Genomic DNA, 21,698 nt, shown 5'->3' with positions numbered 1-21,698 from the left:
TAACCCAAACAAATGTGCCCATAAGAAGTAAGAAATAATGCAAAGCTAATTAGTCTGTTCCAGAAAGCCAAAACATGTTCACGCAAAAGGTTTATAAAGTTGTACATGCATAAAACAATTGTACATGAACAAACGGGATAAATGAACATTTAAGGTTACTTTTACCTTCATTGAAGACAAGATTGTTTCCAAAGACACGATGTGGCGAGATCAACACCTTTCTGTTTTGCTAAGAGTTATTCCTTGATTCAAAGACTAAAAAAATTGATCAAAAAATCCACAGATTTGTTGGGGCTGTGAATGCCGAACCATAAATGTAAAAGCAACTTTTGTGTACCTAATGCATCGTCTGCGGGTGTGTTTTCTCCCTCAGCAGCTCTAGAGAAGATGTCGGTGAGCAACGGCGCAGAGAACGGAGACGTGGGACTCTCCAGTGAGACGCCGTCAGAAGAAACTCCTTCCAAGCCTCCCGACGCTCGCAGCTCCTCTTAGGAGACACACAGGATTTGTATCTCTTTCCCAAGTACTGAATCACATCTGCAGCACGCAGAAGCAGTTTGTTGTCCCTTTTTTCTCTGTGGATGTTTTAGTGTTGACATTAGGAGGCTTGATGGCACGTGGGAATGCTAGCAGGAAGACGTGACTAAAGAATACAAGTTGGGTTGGTGATGGGAGGCTCCTGATTTTCTACCCAATTTCCTGGCATGTTTAGTGGTTTTAGTTGGCTTTGTACGCCTGCAAAAAGCCATGGCACTCAAAGGATCCAAAGAGAAGTAAGTGGACGCTAAGGGTGTACTCACACTAGACCACTTGTATGCACCGTGATGGACCCCTCCCGCACCTGGCAAATGCATCCCATCAATTCTGCACGGGCGTTTTACTGCAATTTCTCTCACTTGATCGCATCAATTTAATGACTCGTCTTTATTACACAAACAAACGTGCTTGGTTCCGTTTGTTTGTCCACTGTTACACTGCAATTTCCCTGACTTGGCGCATTACTTCCACTCGTATTTGGAGTTGGGATTATTTCTATTGGAAGGTGGTGGCTGTCATCATTCCATGCCCTGCCCCACCTCCGTGCCAAAGGAGGGGAAACGTTCATCGGATCGGAGCGCTCACACGAGCCAAACGTGCAGGACTTGTGAAGCGGCCAAGTTTGAGTACACCCCAAGTTCCTCGATTCCCTCCATAAACGAAGCATGTTCCTGCTAAAAATGCCTTAGATTGCTAACGTCCTCAGCGTCGCAACACAACCCTCCTATTTATATGGCAGCCACTGCAGAATAGACTTCTCAACCCGACGTCATGCTGGGAGTGATTGTTACATCTGACACCGTGTGATGTCATGCACTTCAGTAGATTCTAACCATGTGGATGGATAGCTGTTCAAAATGCTTTTTCTTTATTCTAGTGTAAGAAAGTTGACCCCCTGACACTTCAGAAACGTTTGTTTCCTTCACTTGATCCCTTATGCCAAAACATCATTCTTAAACCAAAAGTCATTCTTTTGCTTTTCTTCCTTTCCTTTCCACACCTTTATCGCAACTGTATTAAGCCTTGAAATAAAATGTGCTTCTAATTCTACTTTTTAGTACATACCAGTACGGTAATTAAAAAAAAAAAAATCCTGAATACTTAGTTGTATATTGAACGCCTTAATACAAAATAGAGTAGCACCTGGGCTTTCCAAGGGTACGATGAATTCCCATAGGAAATAATGCACATCCAACTACAGTAATCCCTCATTTACAGCGGTTGATCGGTTCCAGACTCAACCTGATAAGTGAATTTCCGCACAGTAGGATTCCTTATTTATAAATGGAGTGGAGCAAATAAACGCTGTTTAAATTCTAAATACACTTTTTAACATTATTAGAGCCCTCTAGACATGAAATAACACCCCTACAGTCAACTTTACATTCCTATTACCCAATATAGTGGACAAAATAAGAGGAAGTAAGACATAAGACTTGTGCTTGTGTATGTTATTATTGTAAATGTCTTCCAGTGCTAGGCGAGCTGAGTGGGGGGGTGGACAAGAAGGAAAGTTTTAGCTTGACGTGGGTGACAGCCGCAACGGCAGCCGTGTTTTTATTAGGTATTATAATTCAACCCTGCAATAAAAGCCTGTTCTGGCTATCATTGCTGAATATTACAGTATCATTACTGACACCTGCTGACCAGTGGTGAATACTTTGAATGTGTGTTTTATAGTCTCATATTAATATACTGCCGTCCCGTGTGACATCACGCTTTGAATTTCACGGCTTCACACTTTACGTTTTTTCAGACTATATTAATAAATCATGGTAGTTGTGTGGTTAAATATAGCCTCTTAGTCAAAAAATGTGCATATGAATTTTATGCCTGAATTCAGCATTGTCAAGCATGAAAATGACAAAGTAGAATACAAATATAAGGCATTCAGAAAATGCATTCAAAGAAATGTATGTAGCATTGTACACTGGTCACTAGGGGTCAGTAATGTCACATTGATGAGACAATAGCCACTGCATAGTGTGAGTCTATATTACCGTATTTATGTCTTATTTTCAACTAGATTAGCTAATGGGAGGTGACTAAAACTAACGAGGGATTACTGTATGTACACATGAATATACATTCCTATATATGTCAAATAGTACTTTGTTGCAGTAAGAGTGGAAGAAAAGTGGGAAACCCCCCCCCCAAAACAATTCATACTGTGCCTCCTTAAAAACACACAGATCACAATAACCAAAACACAGTTGGAATAAGCAATCATAAATATCATCGATGTTATACGCTTTATAAACCAAAAAAACAAACAAACAAAAACATAGCAATGCTTTTGTTTCAATTGGCTTTAATAGAAAGCATAGAATTGAAAGACGTTAGCATGATGCCAAACAAATGAACGTCTAAACAAATGTAAGTAAGTACATACATAAGTATGTAAAAAGCTGCAACCATTCAATAAATAATCCCTTAAAATAGGAATATTAGTCAAACATGACTGAACCGTTTGTGTTGCTAAGTATTTGGGTTCAATGACGTTAGAAGATAAGATGAACAATGTAAAGCACATACAACCAGTTACTTGATTGCTAGTTGGAACAAAGTAAAATATTCCTTGGGCACATTTATTAGTTGAAGGTTTACTGTGATTTAGATGCTAAATTGATTTAGGGAAATAATGGCAAATACTATCAGTTGGGTGGAAGACTTCACCCATTCATAAAACATATGTAAGCTTATTTGCACACAAACCGTAAAAGGTCACAGAAATACACAAAAGATACTACTGGCACCCATTAACATCTGGTAGATTGGGAAAACCGTGGTGCTGTGTTAATGGAATACTGTACTCCGTTATAGTTATAGTTTGCTGGCGTGCTTTTATTTTGAAGACCAAACTTTACCGGACCACAGGAAGTGTTGCGCCGAGTCGGCCCGAGTGTTGCCGAAGAGACGAAAATGCCTGGGTTGTTACAGTGAGTTGTGACTAAAGAAAACTTGCATGTGTCCCTCATATAAGAGATATGACATACACGTCAGTAAGTATACTGTGTTCTCAGTTCCTGAGGCTGCTAATGTTGACAGAATAGTAATGTCGATGCGCACTTGCCAGGAAGTAATATTTACCAGCGCCTCCTCCACCTGCTCCCTATTTTCCACCGCTAGGGGTTTCTCCTCAGCCACCATTATTTCAAATTAGTCCATCCCCTTTCGCTACGTGGACAACTGGTGACTGAGGTGTGAAGGGGGAATCAAACACACGTACACACGCACGTTACATTAAATGATATTAAAGACTGTCTAGCTGACGTGACCCAGGTACAAGAAACGTCCAACATGTAACGGGCTATGGCTAGCTAACGAAGACACCGGTGGGCAAGTCCACGTGCACATAGAGTGACAGCGGGGATGGCCGATCACACCCGAGCCAAAAAAATCAGTTGAGCCAATTGATGAGCTTTTGTGGGCGGTCTTAAATGTAAACCGGCTTCGGCTGGAGCGGTTTTCCGCTTGGTCCTAGTGCTACAAAGTGTCTTGTTTTAATACAGTATAGCGTAACATTGTTTTTGGACGGTACAAATTAGAGGGGAACAAAGCTTTTCGAAAAGGTGCTGCGGACACTACCCCCAAGTTATAATATTACAACTTTTTACCTGAAAATATTAGTCTTTATGCCTTATTTATTATATCTAAAAAACGAATTATTGAGTAATTAACTACTCACATAATGAAGCCAATGCTTTCACGTGAAATTAGGTGTACTATATTCCGGAGGTGATCTACTTTGAGTTGATGTCTCGTGTGAAAAATGCTGACACATCAGCATGGTTTATGCATTCATAGCCATAGTGAGTTTACCTGGATGAGGGAAAATTGCGTTTGAATTGAAACGGCCTTCATGTGCTTGCATAGAGTTGAACACCACCAACAATTTCCCGTCACTTCTTGGCCCTGCTGTCCACCACGTAGTGTGCGTAGCAGTCCGCAATGTTCTTCCTCAGCTCCTCAACGCCTTTCCTCAGCTGGCCCACCTCCGTCAGTTTCAACTTGGCTTCTTCCTCCTGCACATCCCCGCACTTGCTTTCCTCTGCGGGAATGTTCAACGCTGCACACAAACATGCGCAATGTAAATATGGAGGACAACGGCACGGACTTTGTTTTAGCACAATATGTACTACAAGCCGGGCGCAAGTACTGGAATGCAACGGTTGAATCACGTTTGTTACGTCTGCATAATCATTTTATAAACTTCCATTACTGCTATCAGTCATCAAGAGCAACTTCGGAGTCTCAAGCCAACTGGCAGTTTACCCTTTCCTTATTTAGAAATGAAATATTTTTGTACCCTAATAAGCACCTTCTAAATGCGGTTTTAAACATTATTAGAGCTCTCTGGACATGAAATAACACGCCTATAGCAATGATTCTCAATTATTTTTCCGTCCCCCAAGGACAGAAATGATTTCACGCACCCCCTATTTGAAATACTATTGAGAAACTGATATCTATTTATCTGGACTGAACTCGAAACTGAAACCAGCGAAATGCAGCAAAATGGAGAGCAATGAAGCATACGAGCGTATTCAAGAGTCAAATTGCATTCTGAGTATGAAAAATTCATACATGTTTGGTCTGCACTAACACTGAAAGTCCTCCCTGCCCCCCCCCCCCCCCCGGCAGTGCCCCGCACGCCCTCAGGGGAGCCCGCCCCACTACAGTATTTAAGAAGCCCTGCCTTATAGGCACTCTTACACTCCTATTACCCAATATAGCAGTAATTAAGACAAAATATTAGGAGACAAAAGTCATATTACGAGAAAAAAAAATAGCATAAAGTTGAAATATTACAGACAAAAATATGCAGCTAGAAAGAGTTGTATTATGAGAAACAAACAAAAATAAAGTGGCAATTTTAAGAAAATTAGGTTGGGTAAAAATGATAATGTTACGATAAAGTCCAAATATTATGAGAATAAAAGACATTACAAGAATAAAGCAGAAAGGAAAAACAAGCAAAAAAAAGTAACGTAAAAAGAAAAAGTTGATATTGATAAGACGCTTTGTCACCGATGACAAAAAGCTGAGATGCAGGCTCTTTTTTTCTTTAAATCTAAAAAACATGCCAGCATATCTACATGGGTTGGCCCTCCAATCATTTTTTTTGGACCAAGAATGCCCGAACTTGCAGGGACGTGAATGCGGAATGACGCTGTGGTGTGCGTGAATGTGTGGCGTACGTACACGTCATTTGCAGCAACAGAGACAAGTTGAGCTCCTTTCCTTGAGCTCTCTGAGCCAAGATGCTGCAGAGAGCCTGAAGGTCCAGCAAACAAAGGGACATCTCTTTCAGAAGCCGTCCCACTTGTGGCATCTCCGCGTGGGACAGAGAACGCTCCCGCAGCCCGTCACCCGCCTGTGGCTGCTTGATAAACACAAGATCCGCATGTCAACTTCCCTAAAGTCCTGCTCGGAAATGACCTCAAACACGATTAGTATCATTTTAATATTAAAAGTAGTGAATTTGTATTTAGCAAATATACTAAGTGCTTATTTATCAGCCGATACCTGATTAGCTAGAAAACAAAAAAAAAAAAAAAAGAGTGGACGTGAATCTGAAACACGGTCCAGAGAAGAACCAGTGGTCCATGTGTTCGTATCAACAAGTAAGAGACATGAAATAAACGTTTGTTCAATTGATACCTGCGGCGAGGCCGAAGACTCAATGGACGGACTCTCTTGGCCCTCAGGAGGACAAACGTGTGAAAGACTTCGTCCCTTGTGTAGTCTTGCACTGATTGCCTATCAAAGCACAGGGACGTGTTTTTCATCAGCATCGAGGAAGAAAAGAACACTGCAACTCTCACAAAACAATCCAACGCTTGGCTGGAAAAGCAACATGAATTCATCCTCAGCAATCAACCTCAAAAAAGCCAACAGACAGGAAGATGCAGCCTCAAACACACGCCTGATGAAAACGATAAAACCAGCTGAAACATTTGAGTAAGCAATCTATTTTCATGAAATAACTCATGGCAAAACAGGAAGATGGCGTCTGTGTGGTGTCCCCCTGCCTCATCGTGTCTTTGGGGACCGTCGTCAACAATCACGTCTTCAATGAAGGTAAAAGTCAACTTAAATGATCATTTATCTCATTCATCATTTACAGTATGTGTTTAATTTCTGCATGTTAAACTATAAAAATGCGTTTTGTGTTAACATTTTTGGTTTTCTGGAACGGATTCATTGGATTTACATTCTTTCTTATGGGAAAAATTGGCCATTTCGGTTAGAGTTGGACCTTCTGTAAGGAATTAATGATGCTAACCAAGGTTCCACTATATTTAAGTAAAAAATACAATGAGCTTTAATATGCACATGCATATATTTTTGAACTAATACAAGTAATAGGCTGGATTCAACCACAAAACCGCATGATTTATTAATTTATTTTTGAAAAACGATGATAGAGTGAAGCTGCGAACCCTGAAGTATTAAAGTAGTATTAGTATTCGAGGCCAAAAAGCCGCCTCCTACTCCATCGCGAGACCAGCTGTTCCAAGTACGTTTCCATCACTTGTTTGCTAGCTTACCTTTACGTGTGAGCTCAGTCGATGAATCTGTCCTTTCTGGTGCTCGATGAGCTGGTGGGGAGCAAAGAAAAGCAGTCGATGTGCATGTGATGCCCATGTGTACATACAGCATTTCACAGTGATGTGCTCCAAACTACCCTGCTGCTATGGTCGCGCTTCTCCAGAAGCTCAGCGTTTTCTTCCTCCAGCTGCTTCAGATCCAACACAGGCAACCTCACACCGTCCTCCAAGCACTGCTGCACCTTCTGCTGCAGGCTGTAGATGTCAACAAGGTGATATCATGCGAATACATGTTATTATGAGCAGGGAAGTCCTTCTATAGAGAGGAAATACTCATAGCATTTCCTCTCTATAGAAGGACGGCAGCTAATGCACACCCCCACCCTTTCAGGATGAGGCGCGTATTGCAAAACAAAACACTTCAGTAGAGCAAAACAATGATTCAGTTAGGGTTTTTGATTACACTCGACCCGGCGGTGAAGTGGTTGCGAAACATTTTTTTAGTGTGCCTACAAGACGGGTGTTTAAAGGGAGGCCATTTGCAGCCCACGGCTGTTTTTTTTTTTTTTTTTTTTTTGTATGCTGCACATTCTTAAAAGTACAATTTAACAAGAAAAGCAAAAGACTTTTTTTTTTTAAATAAGAATAAAGTCCAAATGTTAAGAGAAAAAAGTTGTAATCTAACAAGAAAAATAAAAATTACAAGAATAATATGATATTACCAAGAATAATAATGTCATTTTAGTAGTATAAAGTAGAAAAATTAAAGCAAAAGATGTTACTTTTTAAAAGTCCTAACATTATAAGAAACAAAAAAAAGTTTAATTTTTTTTTTTAATACTAGGTTGCGGAAAAAACTGTAATGTTACAATAAAAATGATGGGAATAAAGTCATAATTACGAGATGAAAATTTACAAGAATTTACAAAAAAAAAAAAAAAAAAACACCAGCAGAAATGGAAAATTACATGAATAAAGTCAAAATATTAAGACAAAAGTGTCATATTCCAACTAGGAAAAGTAGATTTTACAAATAGTAGCATAGAGCTGACATAGTAACGAAACAGTATGTTATTTATTTATTATTAATAGTTTTAATAGTATTAGAGGCATAGTATGGGGGAATAACAACATAATTAGGGAAGCTCTCATCAGGGTTTTAGGCTGCCGATACAGATACCGATCATTCACGAGTCGGATCAGCCGATACTGATACCGATCACATAGATAATGTACTTTTTTTTTTTTAAATGTACTATTGGCTATATCAGGGAACAGCAATGTTTTTTCCTTGTGAGAGCTACTTTTACAACTTTAAAATGCCAGATATTTTCCTATCTTATTTCAACCCAAACAAAGCCAATATGCTTGTTTTACCAGAACATGAACAGAACGCTGGTATCCACAACTCAAAGCATTTCTTTCTAGTGTTCGCACATTAACTGAAAACCTGAATACGTTTTTCTTGAAATATACAGTACAGTATATAACTTGTTAGCATATGTACATGTGTTGCTTTACTAAATATCAAAGTGGCAAAGTTGCATCCTTTCATTTTTCACTATGTGGCTCTCACTGGATAAAGTTTGCACACCCTGGCCTAGAATAATAGTTTGTTGGTACATTTCAAATGGTGCAAAAATAAATGTAAAATCTCTGGAATTAAATAATGCTAACAAAATTAGAGGTGCGCGAAAATTATCGGACCGATATGAGGAATTATGACAACATACCGATAAATCTGAAATCTAAAACTGATAATTTATAAAAATGCTCCAATGAGACAAGAGCACGCGTATTGTTATGGTGCTCAAATCAAGCGCTCCTTTTCTCTCCTGCCTGCGACATTTACGGCCGTCGTAACTTCCCCTGAGCTCACTTGTTTACAAACATTCCCGGTTTCAGAGGAAGTGCTTGTGCTTGTGCGTGTGCTAGTTGCACCAAATGCTGCGCGATGACGGCATGAAACAAACGGAGTTTCACCACATCAAACCTGGTCACCACCTGAACCTGGGGCCCGTGGAAAAAGGGGGGGGGGGGGGGGGGGGAAGAGACGACCCGAAGGCTCAAGCGTGATTTCATCACGGAAATGATGGCACTGGACGACCAGTTCTTTACCATCGTTAAAGATCCCATCTTTTGTCGGCTAGTAAACCCATTGGAACCACGCTCTGTACTTCTGAGCCCCCGCTATTTAAAAAAATGTTATTTTTTTTAGGTTTTGGGAACGTTCTGGTAACCAAAAATGGCTAGCTGGGGTATAGCGATGTCATGTTATTTAATTAGGAAAAATCTACAGGTACAGTTGATCAAATCCAACTTGGAGTCGTTCTTACCTACCTTAGTCGACAAACTACAGTTAATTCAACATTGTAAAAATAATAGATATAAAAATCTGTGGATTGTTAGCATCGGTATCAGTCTTGAGAAGCAGGACATTATCGGGAAAAATAAATATATTGTGTATTCCTAATAAAAATGTCTCTTCTGTACTAGAAAAATAATCTCTCTCTTTTCAAGTCTTAGTGGACAACTAAGTTAAATATGAAATAATAGCACATCCAGCAGCCTCTCAGGGAACATGTGCCCAATGAAACACAATGAAAACCAGGACACGTCCTGGGAAAACAGGATGCTTGGTCACCCTGAATGAAGGTGACGTGCAAGAATCTGCAGTCCATTTGAAGCGTACCTATGTACAGATGCAATCAGCTCCTTCTCTCTCCTGTCTTGTGTCCTAATCTTGACGTCTTTGTCTCTCAGCAGACCACAGCAGTCGTCTAGGTCCTTCTGTATGCCACACATCTTCTTCTCCAGGTCCTCGGCTTTCTTCTGCACCTCCTCCAGCTGAGAACAAAAACAACACTGTGTGCTCAGATGGAAGGAATTTGTGTAAAACTTCAAGATATCCCCGTCTTTCGACAGGGGAGTAGGTTTTTTTTCCGGCTTTATTCGACAAGTTCTGACTCCTGATATGGCCAGCAGCCTCCTGGAAAATGAGGAGAACTCCAACTATTATGCACATCCTGATTTATTAAAAGAATGCATACTTTGTCTACAATTTATATTATGGAGATTTTTCCAGATCATTCATATTGTGTGCTAAATGAGAGCAGGTCTTCCCTACGTGGTGCACCAAACAGAATACAAACCTGCCAGGAGATGTCTTAACCCCCTAAAACCCTCTCCGTTTTAAATTAAAAGTATTTTTCTTTCCTATTTCAACTACTGAAATGACTATTTTTCCTCATAATATACAGCAACTACGTTAGTACGTTGGTGTAACACTTTTTTCTCTTCATATTTTGGCTTTATTCTTGCTGATTGTTCCACTTTTGCCTATTTTTTTGTTTTCTTGTTAAATTATATTTTTAGAATGTGCTGCGGGCCAATAAAAAAAAACAGCCACAATCCACAAATGGCCCCCCGGCAGCACTTTGGACATGCCTGCATTAATGCGTGCCAATAGTGCAAAAGCCTGTTGAGTATTCATCTCCTGCCGTGAAAAAGGGCACAAACTGTGCATAAAGCATTCATCTGCACTGGAAGTTGTGCTGCCATTGCCAGTGAGGGTGGGGGTGCTGTGTGAGTGCGCACCTGCAGGGTCTGGACCTGCACCTCGTCCAGCGTTGGCAGATCCGCGAGGTACTTCTCCAGAGTTTCTATACGTTGCTGTTTTTCCTGGTTCTGTTCACTCTCCCTCTGACATTTCTTCTTTAAGCTGTTGATGTAACGATCCCTCGTCTTTATCTGCAGACAAAACCCAAAACAATGATGCACTCCACTTCCACAGCTCATTCTACGCAGGGTCAGCCTATCCCACCTGACTTTGGGAGAAAGGAAGGCGGCATAGTCACCGGTAGGGGTGTGGTGAGACTAAAATGTGATGACATTTCTCATTTAAGAGAAAAGCTGACTCCATGTATCGCTCGTACGACAAAGTCCACCGTTTGGCAAGTTGTACCTTTTCTTCCAGTTTCCTGAGGTCTTCTGTATATTTCTGAGTGGCTTGCTTGTAAAGCTCGTTAAGGTGGAGCACTTCCAGTTCAGCCACTGCCAGTTTCCTGCCGAGTTCTTCACGACAGCTCAGCCGATCAGATGCCACTTCCTTCACCGACTCCTATTACAGCAGATACCACACATTACAGGGAGTAATGTTTTAACATAACCGTGTGTTGTAATAAGGGTGATTTGAAGCCTTGAATTTCTATTGATGACAGATGGTTAAAAGTTACCTTCATCTGCAAAATCTGAGGGTCTTCAAACCACCTCTGACTGTGCAGCACCTGCTGGGCTCTCAGCTCATTCTCTCGAATGCGGGCGTGGAGCTGCAGGATCTGCTGATTCTGCCTAAAAGAAAGATCTTGCATCCGTCACAGGCACTGGCAATGTCCAGTCCAAGAACAAACCTGGCACATTTTACACGCTGCAAGGATAAAAGGTGAATGCATGGATTGCTTCATTTACTTTGGTATTACACCTAAATCAGGGGTGTCCAAACTTTTTCCAGAAGTGAAAAATAGTGAAAAATGGATATTGTGTAAAGCAACACATGTAGATATGCCAAGAAGTTATATATATATTAAAAAACAAAACTGCATCTCAGCGTTGTGATATAGGTGATTAAGTATTAATCCAAACTGTTTTTTCCTCATTTTTTTTAAATGTTTCAAATATGTCAACTTTCTTTTTCAACAATGTGCGTACATTTTCTTTTTTAATGTTATAATATTTTGACCCTACCACCATAATATTAAAACTTTTTCCAAAAATGACAACTTTTTTTGTTTTGTTTCTCATATTATGGATTTTTTAAAAAAAATTATGTATCTTTTCTTTTAATATTTCAACTCTATGCCACTAAAATGACATTATTTTCCTCATACTATTACGAGTATATTCTCGTGAAATTATGATTTTCTTTCACATTAGAATAGGACTTTTCTCTTATATTTTGACTTTATTCTCATAAAATTACAGCCATGTTGTCCATTTCTGTTGCTGTTGTCATCACAATTTTCCAACTCTTAAATTTTCCTCTCATAATTATGACTTCATTCACATATTTAGACGTTATTCTCGTAAGATTATAACTTTTCCCTGCAACCTAATTTCCCCCAAACTACAACTTTATTCTCTGTTTTGTTTGTTTGTCATAATCTTACAACTTCAAAAAAAATATTTTTCCTTTATATTTCAATGTTATTACGACGTTATACTCATAAAATTACAGCCTTTTCTTGTTAGATTTTTTTCGCTTCATATTTTGACTTTATTGTTGCAAAATGACTGCTGATTCTTCCCATTTTTGCTGCAGTTGTTTATTTTTTTAGTTTTCTGGTTAAATTATATTTTTAAAATGTGACACAGGCTAATTAAAAAAAAAAAAAAAAAACAGCCGTCGACTGCAAATGGCCCCCAGGGTGCACTTTGGACACCCCTGACCTAAATGATGCATACTGAAACACAAGAAACTTGACTCAGACAGTGAGAGTGACATCGTCTTCAGTGGTTGATTTCCTACCATTAGAAGACAAGCACAAGCTTCGTTTGCATTCATTGTTCAGCAGAAGCAGGTAAGTATTTACCTGTCTATCTCCAACTCTCTTTGTCTCAGCATTCCCTCTTTAACCTTCACCAGCGTGTTGATCATCTGGGATGTCCCCTGCAGCATCTGCAACGTAAACAGTTAGGTACAGTTAGACTCAACATGGAAGTCAATGTTCAACGGATCAATTTTGGTGATTTATTTGAACTGTTCTCTTTCTAGGGTGGAATGATTTTTTTTTTTTAAACAAGAATTGGGTGCACAAGTTTGAATTTATTTTGAATTTGTTGAAGATGCACATTGCACAGTAATCCCTCATTTATGGCGGTTAACTGGTTCCAGACCCGACCGTGATAAGTGAATTTCCGCAAAGTAGGATTCCTTATTGCCGCACGGTCGCCAAGTGGTTGTTACCATGTTGGCCACACAGTCAGGAGATCTGGGTTCAAATCTCCATTGGGCATCTCTGTGTGGCGTTTGCATGTTCTCCCCGTGCGTGCGTGGGTTTTCTCCGGGTACTCCGGTTTCCTCCCACATTCCAAAAACATGCATGTTAGGTTAACTGGCGGCTCTAAATTGTCCATAGGTATGAATGTGAGTGTGAATGGTTGTTTGTCTATATGTGCCCTGCGATTGGCTGGCGACCAGTCCAGGGTGAACCCCGCCTTGCTCCCAAAGTCAGCTGGGATAGGTATGTATGTAATAGGCCTGGGCGATAAACCGAAAATTTACCGTTACCAAAATTTACCACGATAACCGACGGTCGATAAATTCTGTGTTTTAATGAAAAAGAAAATAGCCTTTTTGGTCAAGGGAACAGACGATGAGGGAACGGCTGTACAGTGCCAGCATGTCACTCGCATATGCGCCTAAAAATGGATGAGTAGAACAAATAAAAAGGGAGCACGCGTGCGACTACGCTTTTCAACACTTTCATTCGCATTTTGCGAAATAAGTCCATACAAAGTGAATCACAGTAGAGTAACATTTTGGCGCATCTGTATATAAATCTAAAAGTCTCCTACAACTTCCCTTGGTCCACATCGACAACTCACGTTGACGCGCCATGACATCTCAGCCGTACGCATCGTATGATACTACAAACTAATAAATACTTGACTTAAATATATGGCTTTTTAAACCATGATTAGTTTGCTGTTGGTAGCAGTTTTTAAGGATTCCATGCTTTATCTGATGTCACAAATAGACGGTCACAGAAAGACAAATGTCAGCTACGTCCTGCACGCAAAAACATCACAGCATACGAGAGCTGATTGATCTCACCTGGTCCTGCAATCCTGCTTCAAGTGTTGGTCCTTGCCAGGGCGAGAATCCATTTCCACCACAGACCTTTGCTCCGGTACCGAGGAACTGGCCGAGTTCTCCTCCATGCTCAACTTTAGAGCTGTACTCCATCTGCTCAGTCAGCCACATTTGAGTACGGACGGCCGGCTGAATGGGAGAGTCTCTGTCAACCCGGTGACTAAGAGGGGACTCCGCTTGCTGTGGTGAACCAAAGCAATGAACCTGACCACCTCCCAGAGCCAGCTTAGCCTCTGCTAGACTACCATAGTTCATGTCCAAACTGCTCTGTTTAACGGGTGAGGATAGGGTTGAGGAAAGAGACAGGTCTGTTTCAAAACCAGTGGATTTACTACCATGTTGGCTCCAGTAGCAGGGACCGGCGCCAGGTGAGCGCTGCAACAAGCTATGACAGAGTAAGGAGGAAGATAAAGGTAAATAAAGGTCCCCATTTAAACCACGTGGTTCCTTTCTGTAGCCGTACAGCAGTCCTCTGTCTAGAGAGCCATGTGAATCTGTGTTGTGCTGGTGAACTGACGTCCGACTGGAGCCCTTTTCAGCCCCGGATGACAACTTAGTTAGAGAAGACCACCTCCGGATGGGCTGCTGGTCCCTCATGTCCACACTACTCGGTGCACTGAGAGGAGAACTAGCTGGAGGGAGCAACTGGCAAGACTTGCTCCAGTGACCTGAGCTGCTGGGTGAGGGTATCCTTTTCAGGCTGCTGTAGGATGAGGTGCAAGGGGATGGCTTGACATGGCCGACGGGGATGCTGCTGCCAAACGCATCCTCTTGACCAGAGTGACGGCGGGATTGTGGCTGCAGAGATGAAGGTGTGGTGCTTGAGCTGGAGTCATCTGAAGGAGGGTGGACATCGGAAAGAGACCTTTAAGGTTATACAACACGCATGACCATAATCAAGCATATCATTTAGGGCTGGGCGATATGGATCATATTTATGTTTAATATCAATATATATCCTGATATTTATTCCACAAAGTGAGCTTAGGTAAAGTCAAATAAATATGCATGCAAATAAGTTTCATTCAATTGTACAAAAATAGCCACTAAAATAAAATAGTCCATTCTCTTTTTGAAATAAATCCAGAAAAAAAGGAAAATATAATCATCAATCTTTCTAATAAAACTTTATCTATGCTCAAATCCTCAGCCAATACCAAAAGCGCAAAAGAACAAAATATGAAACAAAGTGCCCCGTTTAAGAGGACATTTTTAACTGTCAGCAGCAAATCAAAAATACTTTACTTTGAACGGTATTATTTTTAGAACACAGAACCTCGTAGGAGAGACAAAAAAGTGAGTAAAAACACCTTCATCACCTTTAGAACTACAAATGAACTGGATTCTTAGTTTGTTCAATTTAAAACTGGCCATCACTTCATCAAAATAAAATAATTGTAATATTTGATCATGGCTGGCACCTCTCAAAGTCTAGACGGCGTAATAATTACACTCGGACTCGCCCCCTAGTTAGGACTAGGAATCGTTTTTCCATCACACCTTCTGACATACTGGCAGGTAAGTGACTAAGTCCGAATGAGTATATGACTAGTCATTTAATGAAGATTAAGAAACATTCCACTCTGTAAAACAGGGTGAGATCCACCCCAGTGGGGATGCGTGGACCTCCACTATGCAGTGTGCAGCGCTAGCTGACGGCTGCATGGGGAGCAACCGCTGATGCTCCGTGACCACACGCTAACTGCACAATAATACGTCCTTTCACTTTTAAGTCCCCAAATACCAGAAAACTCTCCAACGACGCCGGAAAAAGTAGCCAGATTTGTCGCTAGTCGCTTTTGAGAAAATATGTCGACAAGAGGGTTCGGAATGTGGCCAGATTTAGCAACAGGGTCGCCAAGTTGGCAACACTGGAACTTTTTGCTTCCTTCATGCTTATGGGGGCTTCTGCTCCTCCTCTTCTCTCCTCCTTTAAGCTGTAGCCCCGCTCAGGAGCGTAGAAACACACACACACACACACAGATGAGCGAGACGTCCACGTCAACATACAAAAAAACAACGCAAATCCAATCTATATTTATATGAATGATATGTTTGTTATTGGTATCGTGCGTAAAGAAATATCGATATATATCGGGCAGCCCTGATATAATTCACACATCCAGCAATCCCTCCCCTTTCTCGCACAGACTTTTGCAGCTTCACGCTATTGTGTTTTTCCGGAAATATATTAATTCATAAATCATGCTGTTTCGTGGTAGAACACGGCCTATTATTAACTCATTCAATACCAGAAACGTAGTTATACAATTTTATAAACCCCAATGTCCCATCCCAACAACATATTTATACGTTTTTTATGGGGGTTTTTGCGCGAGAGGCTAAAAGAGGTTGTAACCTTGTGATTGATAATGGTTGCTGGTGGTACAGTACGTAGCCCTGGATTCATCCAACTCAGTTAACAATTAGTTGGACCAGTGTATCCCATTTTAGGTTCGTCTCACGAGAGCCTCGTAATTAAATACAAAGCTTCAGTATCACTTTTAAGGTACTGTATAATGTGAGAAGAGCTGCGTAGCCAAGGTGGCTAAAACGTGTTTATTTGAAAGGAACTCATCTTGAACATTTGAGTTGAACCATAAATACATGACTTCATATTTCTGCAATGAATTCGGGTGATGATGTTTGTATCAAACGTGTTATCAAATGTCTGCGATACAAATAGCTTTTTAACTTCTGGAAAGCAAATAATTTTGACTTCAGTCATGTTGCAAATACCAGGACTGGGCTTAAAAGTCTGGTCCCTGAAAGGAAATCAATACATGTTTATTGATTTAGCACCAAAAAAAAAATTATTCAAACCCCAAATATTAATTTCGATAAATACTGAGTAAATGTCATGACTGTTTTTGGTAGAGTCCTCCTACCTTCCACGCCATCAGAGCAGGTACCAATGCCGGTATCGCCACTGTCTGACACACTGCTGTGTCGACGTCGGAAGACACTGGGCTGCTTGCTGTGCCAGGTTGATTCATGGCTGGCGACACATCCTGGAGAGATTCCGCTATTTGAACCTGAAACACAGAAAGTTGGCTATGAGGTTTAATGCAAAAATGCATTCTTTAATTGGAAAAAAGATTTTTAACATTTTGGAAATGTGTATTCCCCGTGTATGTGGGCCCCACGAGGAACGTGCTGGTCAAAGGCACTCTGATGAATGCTTAGCATCCATTGCATCAAACTGGACTACAGTGGATCTCTGTCTAATCGAATACAGTAATCCCTTGCTACTTTGTGCTTCGAATTTCACGGCTTCACTCTCACAGTTTTATTCTGTTTTGTGGCAGAATACAGACAAAAAAAATGTCAGAAAATTTTATATATTCTTGTCCTAAAAAATACAAAAATACAAATGTAAGGCATTCAGAAGACGCATTCACAGACTTGCTCTATAATATGCTGTCCAGAACACTCTCCCAGTGCTAATATACGAGTCTGTTATGTCTTATTTATGTCTAATATGTCTTATTTTTTTGTTTTGTCTACTATATTGGGTAATAGGAGTGTAAAGGTGACTATAGGGGTGTTATTTCATGTCTTCACTGCATTAGTAATGTTAAAAACTGTATTTAGAAGGTCATAAACAGGTTTTTTTATGCTACAACTATGAAAATATTCCATTTATAAATAAGGATTCCTAATATTGGCATATCGGTTATTGCCAAAAAAGCCTAAATCGGACATCCCTACATTATTCTCATAATATTTTTTATTTATTCTTATAACTTTTTCCCACAACCCAATTTTCCAAAAATTACAACTTTTTGTTTTTCATAATATTATGAATATTATTTTAAAAAAATAATATATTTCAACTTTATGCTACGAGACCATAGATATTATTTTTCCTCACATGACATTCTCATAAATTTACAAATATTTCCTGCTTACTGTTGATTTTTCCATTTTCTTTTCCATTTTTTCTTTTTAAATGATAGCTTTATAATGTGCCGCAGGCCAACAAAGAACAGCCGTGGCAGCAAATGGCCTCCGGGCCGCACTTTAGACACCACCGGCGTAAGCACGGGGTATGAGAACACACAAGCCTAATTAGAATCAGGTGTGTTGCTAAACTACACTCCATTGCAGGTGTGATAGACAGACGACATGTCGACGTCCTCTCAAATGTGGTGTCACATTCTAGTCACTTGTTTTAGCAGCTGCAGTTTGCCCTTAGCAACACACATAAAATGTATGTCTCTAGGCGCTTCAACATATATCGGACGACATGTCACAACATCAACGGAACGGTCATGACTCTCACCTGTTTTAGAAGACTGGTACCCATCGTCAGGATCAGCTCTGTTCCACATTGGCAATGTTCAGAGGTTTTATGTAACAGCGGAAAAGCAGCTCTAAGGTCGGCGGGAAAAACACTCAACGTGCGGAATGAGGCCAGTGTGGGATTTAGACACGGTTACTACGCTAGCCGTGGTATTTTAGCGAGGTAGACGAGCTCTATTAGCCATTCCTGTAAGTACCTAGTCTGAAGACATTTTCTGGTAACGGTCTCCTTCCTATAAATTACATTGGATGACGTCAGATGCTGCGTGGAACAACGTCATTAAACTCCTCCCCTGCCAGCACGCTGTCTTCAGCAGTCTTGGCGAGGCACATCTATTGTCGATACCGATACGGATGTCGATACTTTTGTCGGAAGGTGAAGATAATTTCGCCTTCGTTGATGATTATAATCTTAAAAAAAACACAAGAAAAATATTTTAAAACGAAAAATGGTATCGAACTTATTAGTGAACAATTTTTCTTGTTGTAAATTGTGCAAAATAAGTAAAAAAAAAGCAAAAACTACTTTTGGCTTTCATTAAAATACTTTGACTTTATGCCCGCAACCCCCCCCCCCCCCTTCAACAGCTTATTCCCCCAGTATGCAAATACAACAATATATATGTACATATTACAACAGTAAACAACACAACAAATGAAGTCCTTAACAGTCATTTCTGTCATGCTTGTAATGTCCATGAATCACCGAGGTCACAGGTCACTCAATGCGGATTCAGCGGTACGAATCCGGGCCCAGATTCTGTCCTATACGGCCCTGGACCTACAATGAAAAAGTATTTTAAATTTTGATGGGGCGCTTTTATTTTGACGGGTGTCGCTTTTTTAGACTTTACACTGCTGGTTGACCAGAACTGCTTGAAATAGACTGCAAGGCGTATTCCACAATGCGGTTTTTAAAATAATACATCGCTAAATTATGCTCCTGGGCCACGGCGGCAACGTAAGCGACTACAGAGCTGTGATTGGTCGGCTTTTCTTCGTACATCATTTCCGGGTTTTCCTTCTCGGCGAGGCGCCAGAAAGTCCGCCATAACAAAAAACGGAGTAAATTGTGGCGCCTATGAGCAATTAATGTTCGAAAATAAAAACACCTACATAATACAGTAGCATTCTGATGTTGTTACACAGTCTGGTGCTGTTTTTAATTTTATTTTTTGCCAACAGTAGTTTTCAGTTGCATTCACGAACACCAGAATTAAGAGCATTAATATTAGAACATCAACAGGTCTCTACGTTAGTTTTATGCGGATGTAGCGAGGCGCCATTGTTTACTACTACACCGTAAGTTAGCTCGTCAAAGAGAAAGAAGCGAGCCCCCTAGTATTTCATTAGAGAATAGCACGTTAAGCGCGAGCGAGAGCAGGTGACCCATACATATGAACGACTCAAGACGCCGTCAGATGAGCCGGCGTAGTGACGTCACTGTTGCGTAATCCAGCGACAACCTCGGCCTAACATCCTGTAGTCAGTCAAACCTTTAAAATAAAAGCACATCAGTCAAATGCAGTATAACACGGCACTGCAAGGTGCATTTCAATGAATTAGATTATCTTTAAAAAGTTACAGTTCAGTAGTTTAATTCAAAAAGGCAAACTCATATTCTGTAGATTCACTGCACACAGAGTGAAATATTTTAAGAGTCGATTTCTCAGCCATCATTAGAAATGCAGTTTTTGTATGATTCCAATTGTTTAACAACTTGCACATTCCCTGATCAAATACAGGGTAGAAAGCAAAGACGAGGCTGCCGCCAGCACCCTTTCTCTGCTTAGTGAGCAAGCTTCGCCTACTGTCGGAGTTTTATTATGAGTTTTTCTTAATAATCCCACAATAAAATAAACTAAAATGTCATACAGGAGACACTTTCAGTACTCACATCATCCTCAAAAAGGGTGGGGGCGTGCATGAGCTGGAAGGCGCTAGTCATTGCAGTCCTTCCATAGAGAAGAAATTTACGGTATGCTCTCCTGAATGAATGAATTTGACTGCTAAAATGGAGGATTATACAGTATAGGCAGACTCACCAGGAGGTGACCAGACTTTTACAACAAAGTATCAGAACTTTTCCTGGAGAAGGATAGGGTGCATGTACTTCAGATACAAATAAAACACACAAATGTTTTTTCAGTTAATAAAAAAAGAAAATGGGACTAAGCAATATTTCAAAGTAAAATTTTTAACTAAAGTAGATTATTGTTTTTGTTTTCTTGTTATCCTCTAAATGAGAGACCTGAAGAAAACCTTCCAAGAGAACATGCAAACTCTACAGCGGCGGTGGCAAAAGTGTGGCCCATTTGCGCCTGTGGCACATTTTAAAAACATAATGTAACAAAAAACTGGAAAAATCAGCAGTAATTTTACAAGAATAAAGTCAAAATATTAAGAGGAAAAAATGTGTATTCTAACCAAAAAGTCACAATGTCGTCAAATTATGAGGGAAAAATGTCAGTTGAAACATTACAGAAAAAAAGACGACTTTCTTAAAGTCGTAAGATGACAAATAAAAGCAGCAAAGTTGTAATTTTTGGAAAAGTACATTGGGGAAAAGTTATGGGAATAAAATCAATACTATGGGAATGAAGTCATATTACAAGATCATTTATGAAGGTGATGTAAGAAGAAAGTTGAAATATTTAGAAAATTTAAAAAAACAGCAAATATGGGGGGAAAAAAGCGCAAGAAGCTGTTTTTTTTCCCTCCTTGAAATATACTGTATACTGCTCAGAAAAATAAAGGGAACACAAACATCTTAGATCTGAATGAAATAATACTTTTACGTAGTTGACTGTGCTGACAAAATCACACAGAAAATTATTTGAATGTATTTATTTATTGGGGGACAACCATTCACACACATTCATTCGTATGGACAATTTAGAATCTCCAATTAACCTAACATGTTTTTGGAATGTGGGAGGAAACCGGAGTACCCGGAGAAAACCCACACACGCACGGGGAAAACTCCACACAGACATGACTAGCGGAGATTCCGACCCAGATCTCACTTAGCCACCGTGCGGCCTCGTCTGCTACATTTACACAACAGAATGTGAAATTGATTGTCACTTTGTGTTGCTTCTAAGTGGACGGTTTGATTTCACAGAAGTGCAATCGATTGACTTGGAGTTACACTGTGTTGTTTAAGTGCTTCCTTTATTTTTGTGAGCAGTGTATATACTGTAACTCCTTAGCATATCCACGTGTGTTGCTTTACAAAATATCAAAATGGCCCTTGCTGGAAAAAGCTTGGACAGCCCTGCTCTGCACTGCCAAGAGTCCAACCCAGAACCTCGTAGCTGTGCTGCACTGTGAGCTTTAACAAAACCAAAATCTAAATCATTCTTTATGCGTTCACTTCATTGTTTCATTTAACATGATAAAAAAAAAAACAATTTGGTAAGGTTATCGAA

General features: G+C 40.1%; 2 protein-coding genes across 5 annotated transcripts in view; one reads left to right on the top strand and one right to left on the bottom strand.

The window, feature by feature from the left end:
* gopc (golgi-associated PDZ and coiled-coil motif containing) overlaps window positions 1-7,689 on the top strand; it is a 28,431-nt gene extending 20,742 nt beyond the window's left edge. For 2 of the 3 annotated variants that reach the window (XM_054761553.1, XM_054761551.1), the window contains one exon: window positions 374-7,687. In XM_054761553.1, the coding sequence (XP_054617528.1) occupies window positions 374-492 (119 nt within the window). In that variant the 3' untranslated portion in view covers window positions 493-7,687. Of the gene's footprint in view, window positions 1-373 lie in introns of all 3 variants that reach the window. The other variant, XM_054761552.1, reaches the window with a different exon arrangement.
* On the bottom strand, window positions 1,965-18,558 carry cep85l (centrosomal protein 85, like). 2 transcript variants are annotated; one of them, XM_054761550.1, is made up of 13 exons: window positions 18,248-18,558; window positions 16,851-16,997; window positions 13,924-14,798; window positions 12,680-12,765; window positions 11,327-11,441; window positions 11,056-11,211; window positions 10,689-10,841; window positions 9,784-9,938; window positions 7,229-7,346; window positions 7,092-7,142; window positions 6,202-6,300; window positions 5,743-5,920; window positions 1,965-4,606 (listed from the first exon to the last, which is right to left on the bottom strand). In XM_054761550.1, the coding sequence occupies exons 1-13, from the start codon at window positions 18,294-18,296 to the stop codon at window positions 4,440-4,442; spliced, it is 2,349 nt and encodes a 782-aa protein (XP_054617525.1). In that variant the 5' UTR covers window positions 18,297-18,558; the 3' UTR covers window positions 1,965-4,439. The 2 variants fall into 2 exon arrangements, with proteins under 2 accessions (XP_054617525.1, XP_054617524.1); XM_054761549.1 differs by having other exon boundaries at window positions 1,968-4,606; window positions 5,743-5,923; window positions 18,248-18,549.
* Between the last annotated feature and the right edge of the window lie 3,140 nt (window positions 18,559-21,698).

Source organism: Dunckerocampus dactyliophorus, chromosome 19, assembly GCF_027744805.1.
Source record: "Dunckerocampus dactyliophorus isolate RoL2022-P2 chromosome 19, RoL_Ddac_1.1, whole genome shotgun sequence".
NCBI lineage: Eukaryota > Metazoa > Chordata > Actinopteri > Syngnathiformes > Syngnathidae > Dunckerocampus > Dunckerocampus dactyliophorus.
Note: the sequence above shows the minus strand (reverse complement) of the source record. Positions and strands in the feature narration are given on the sequence as shown.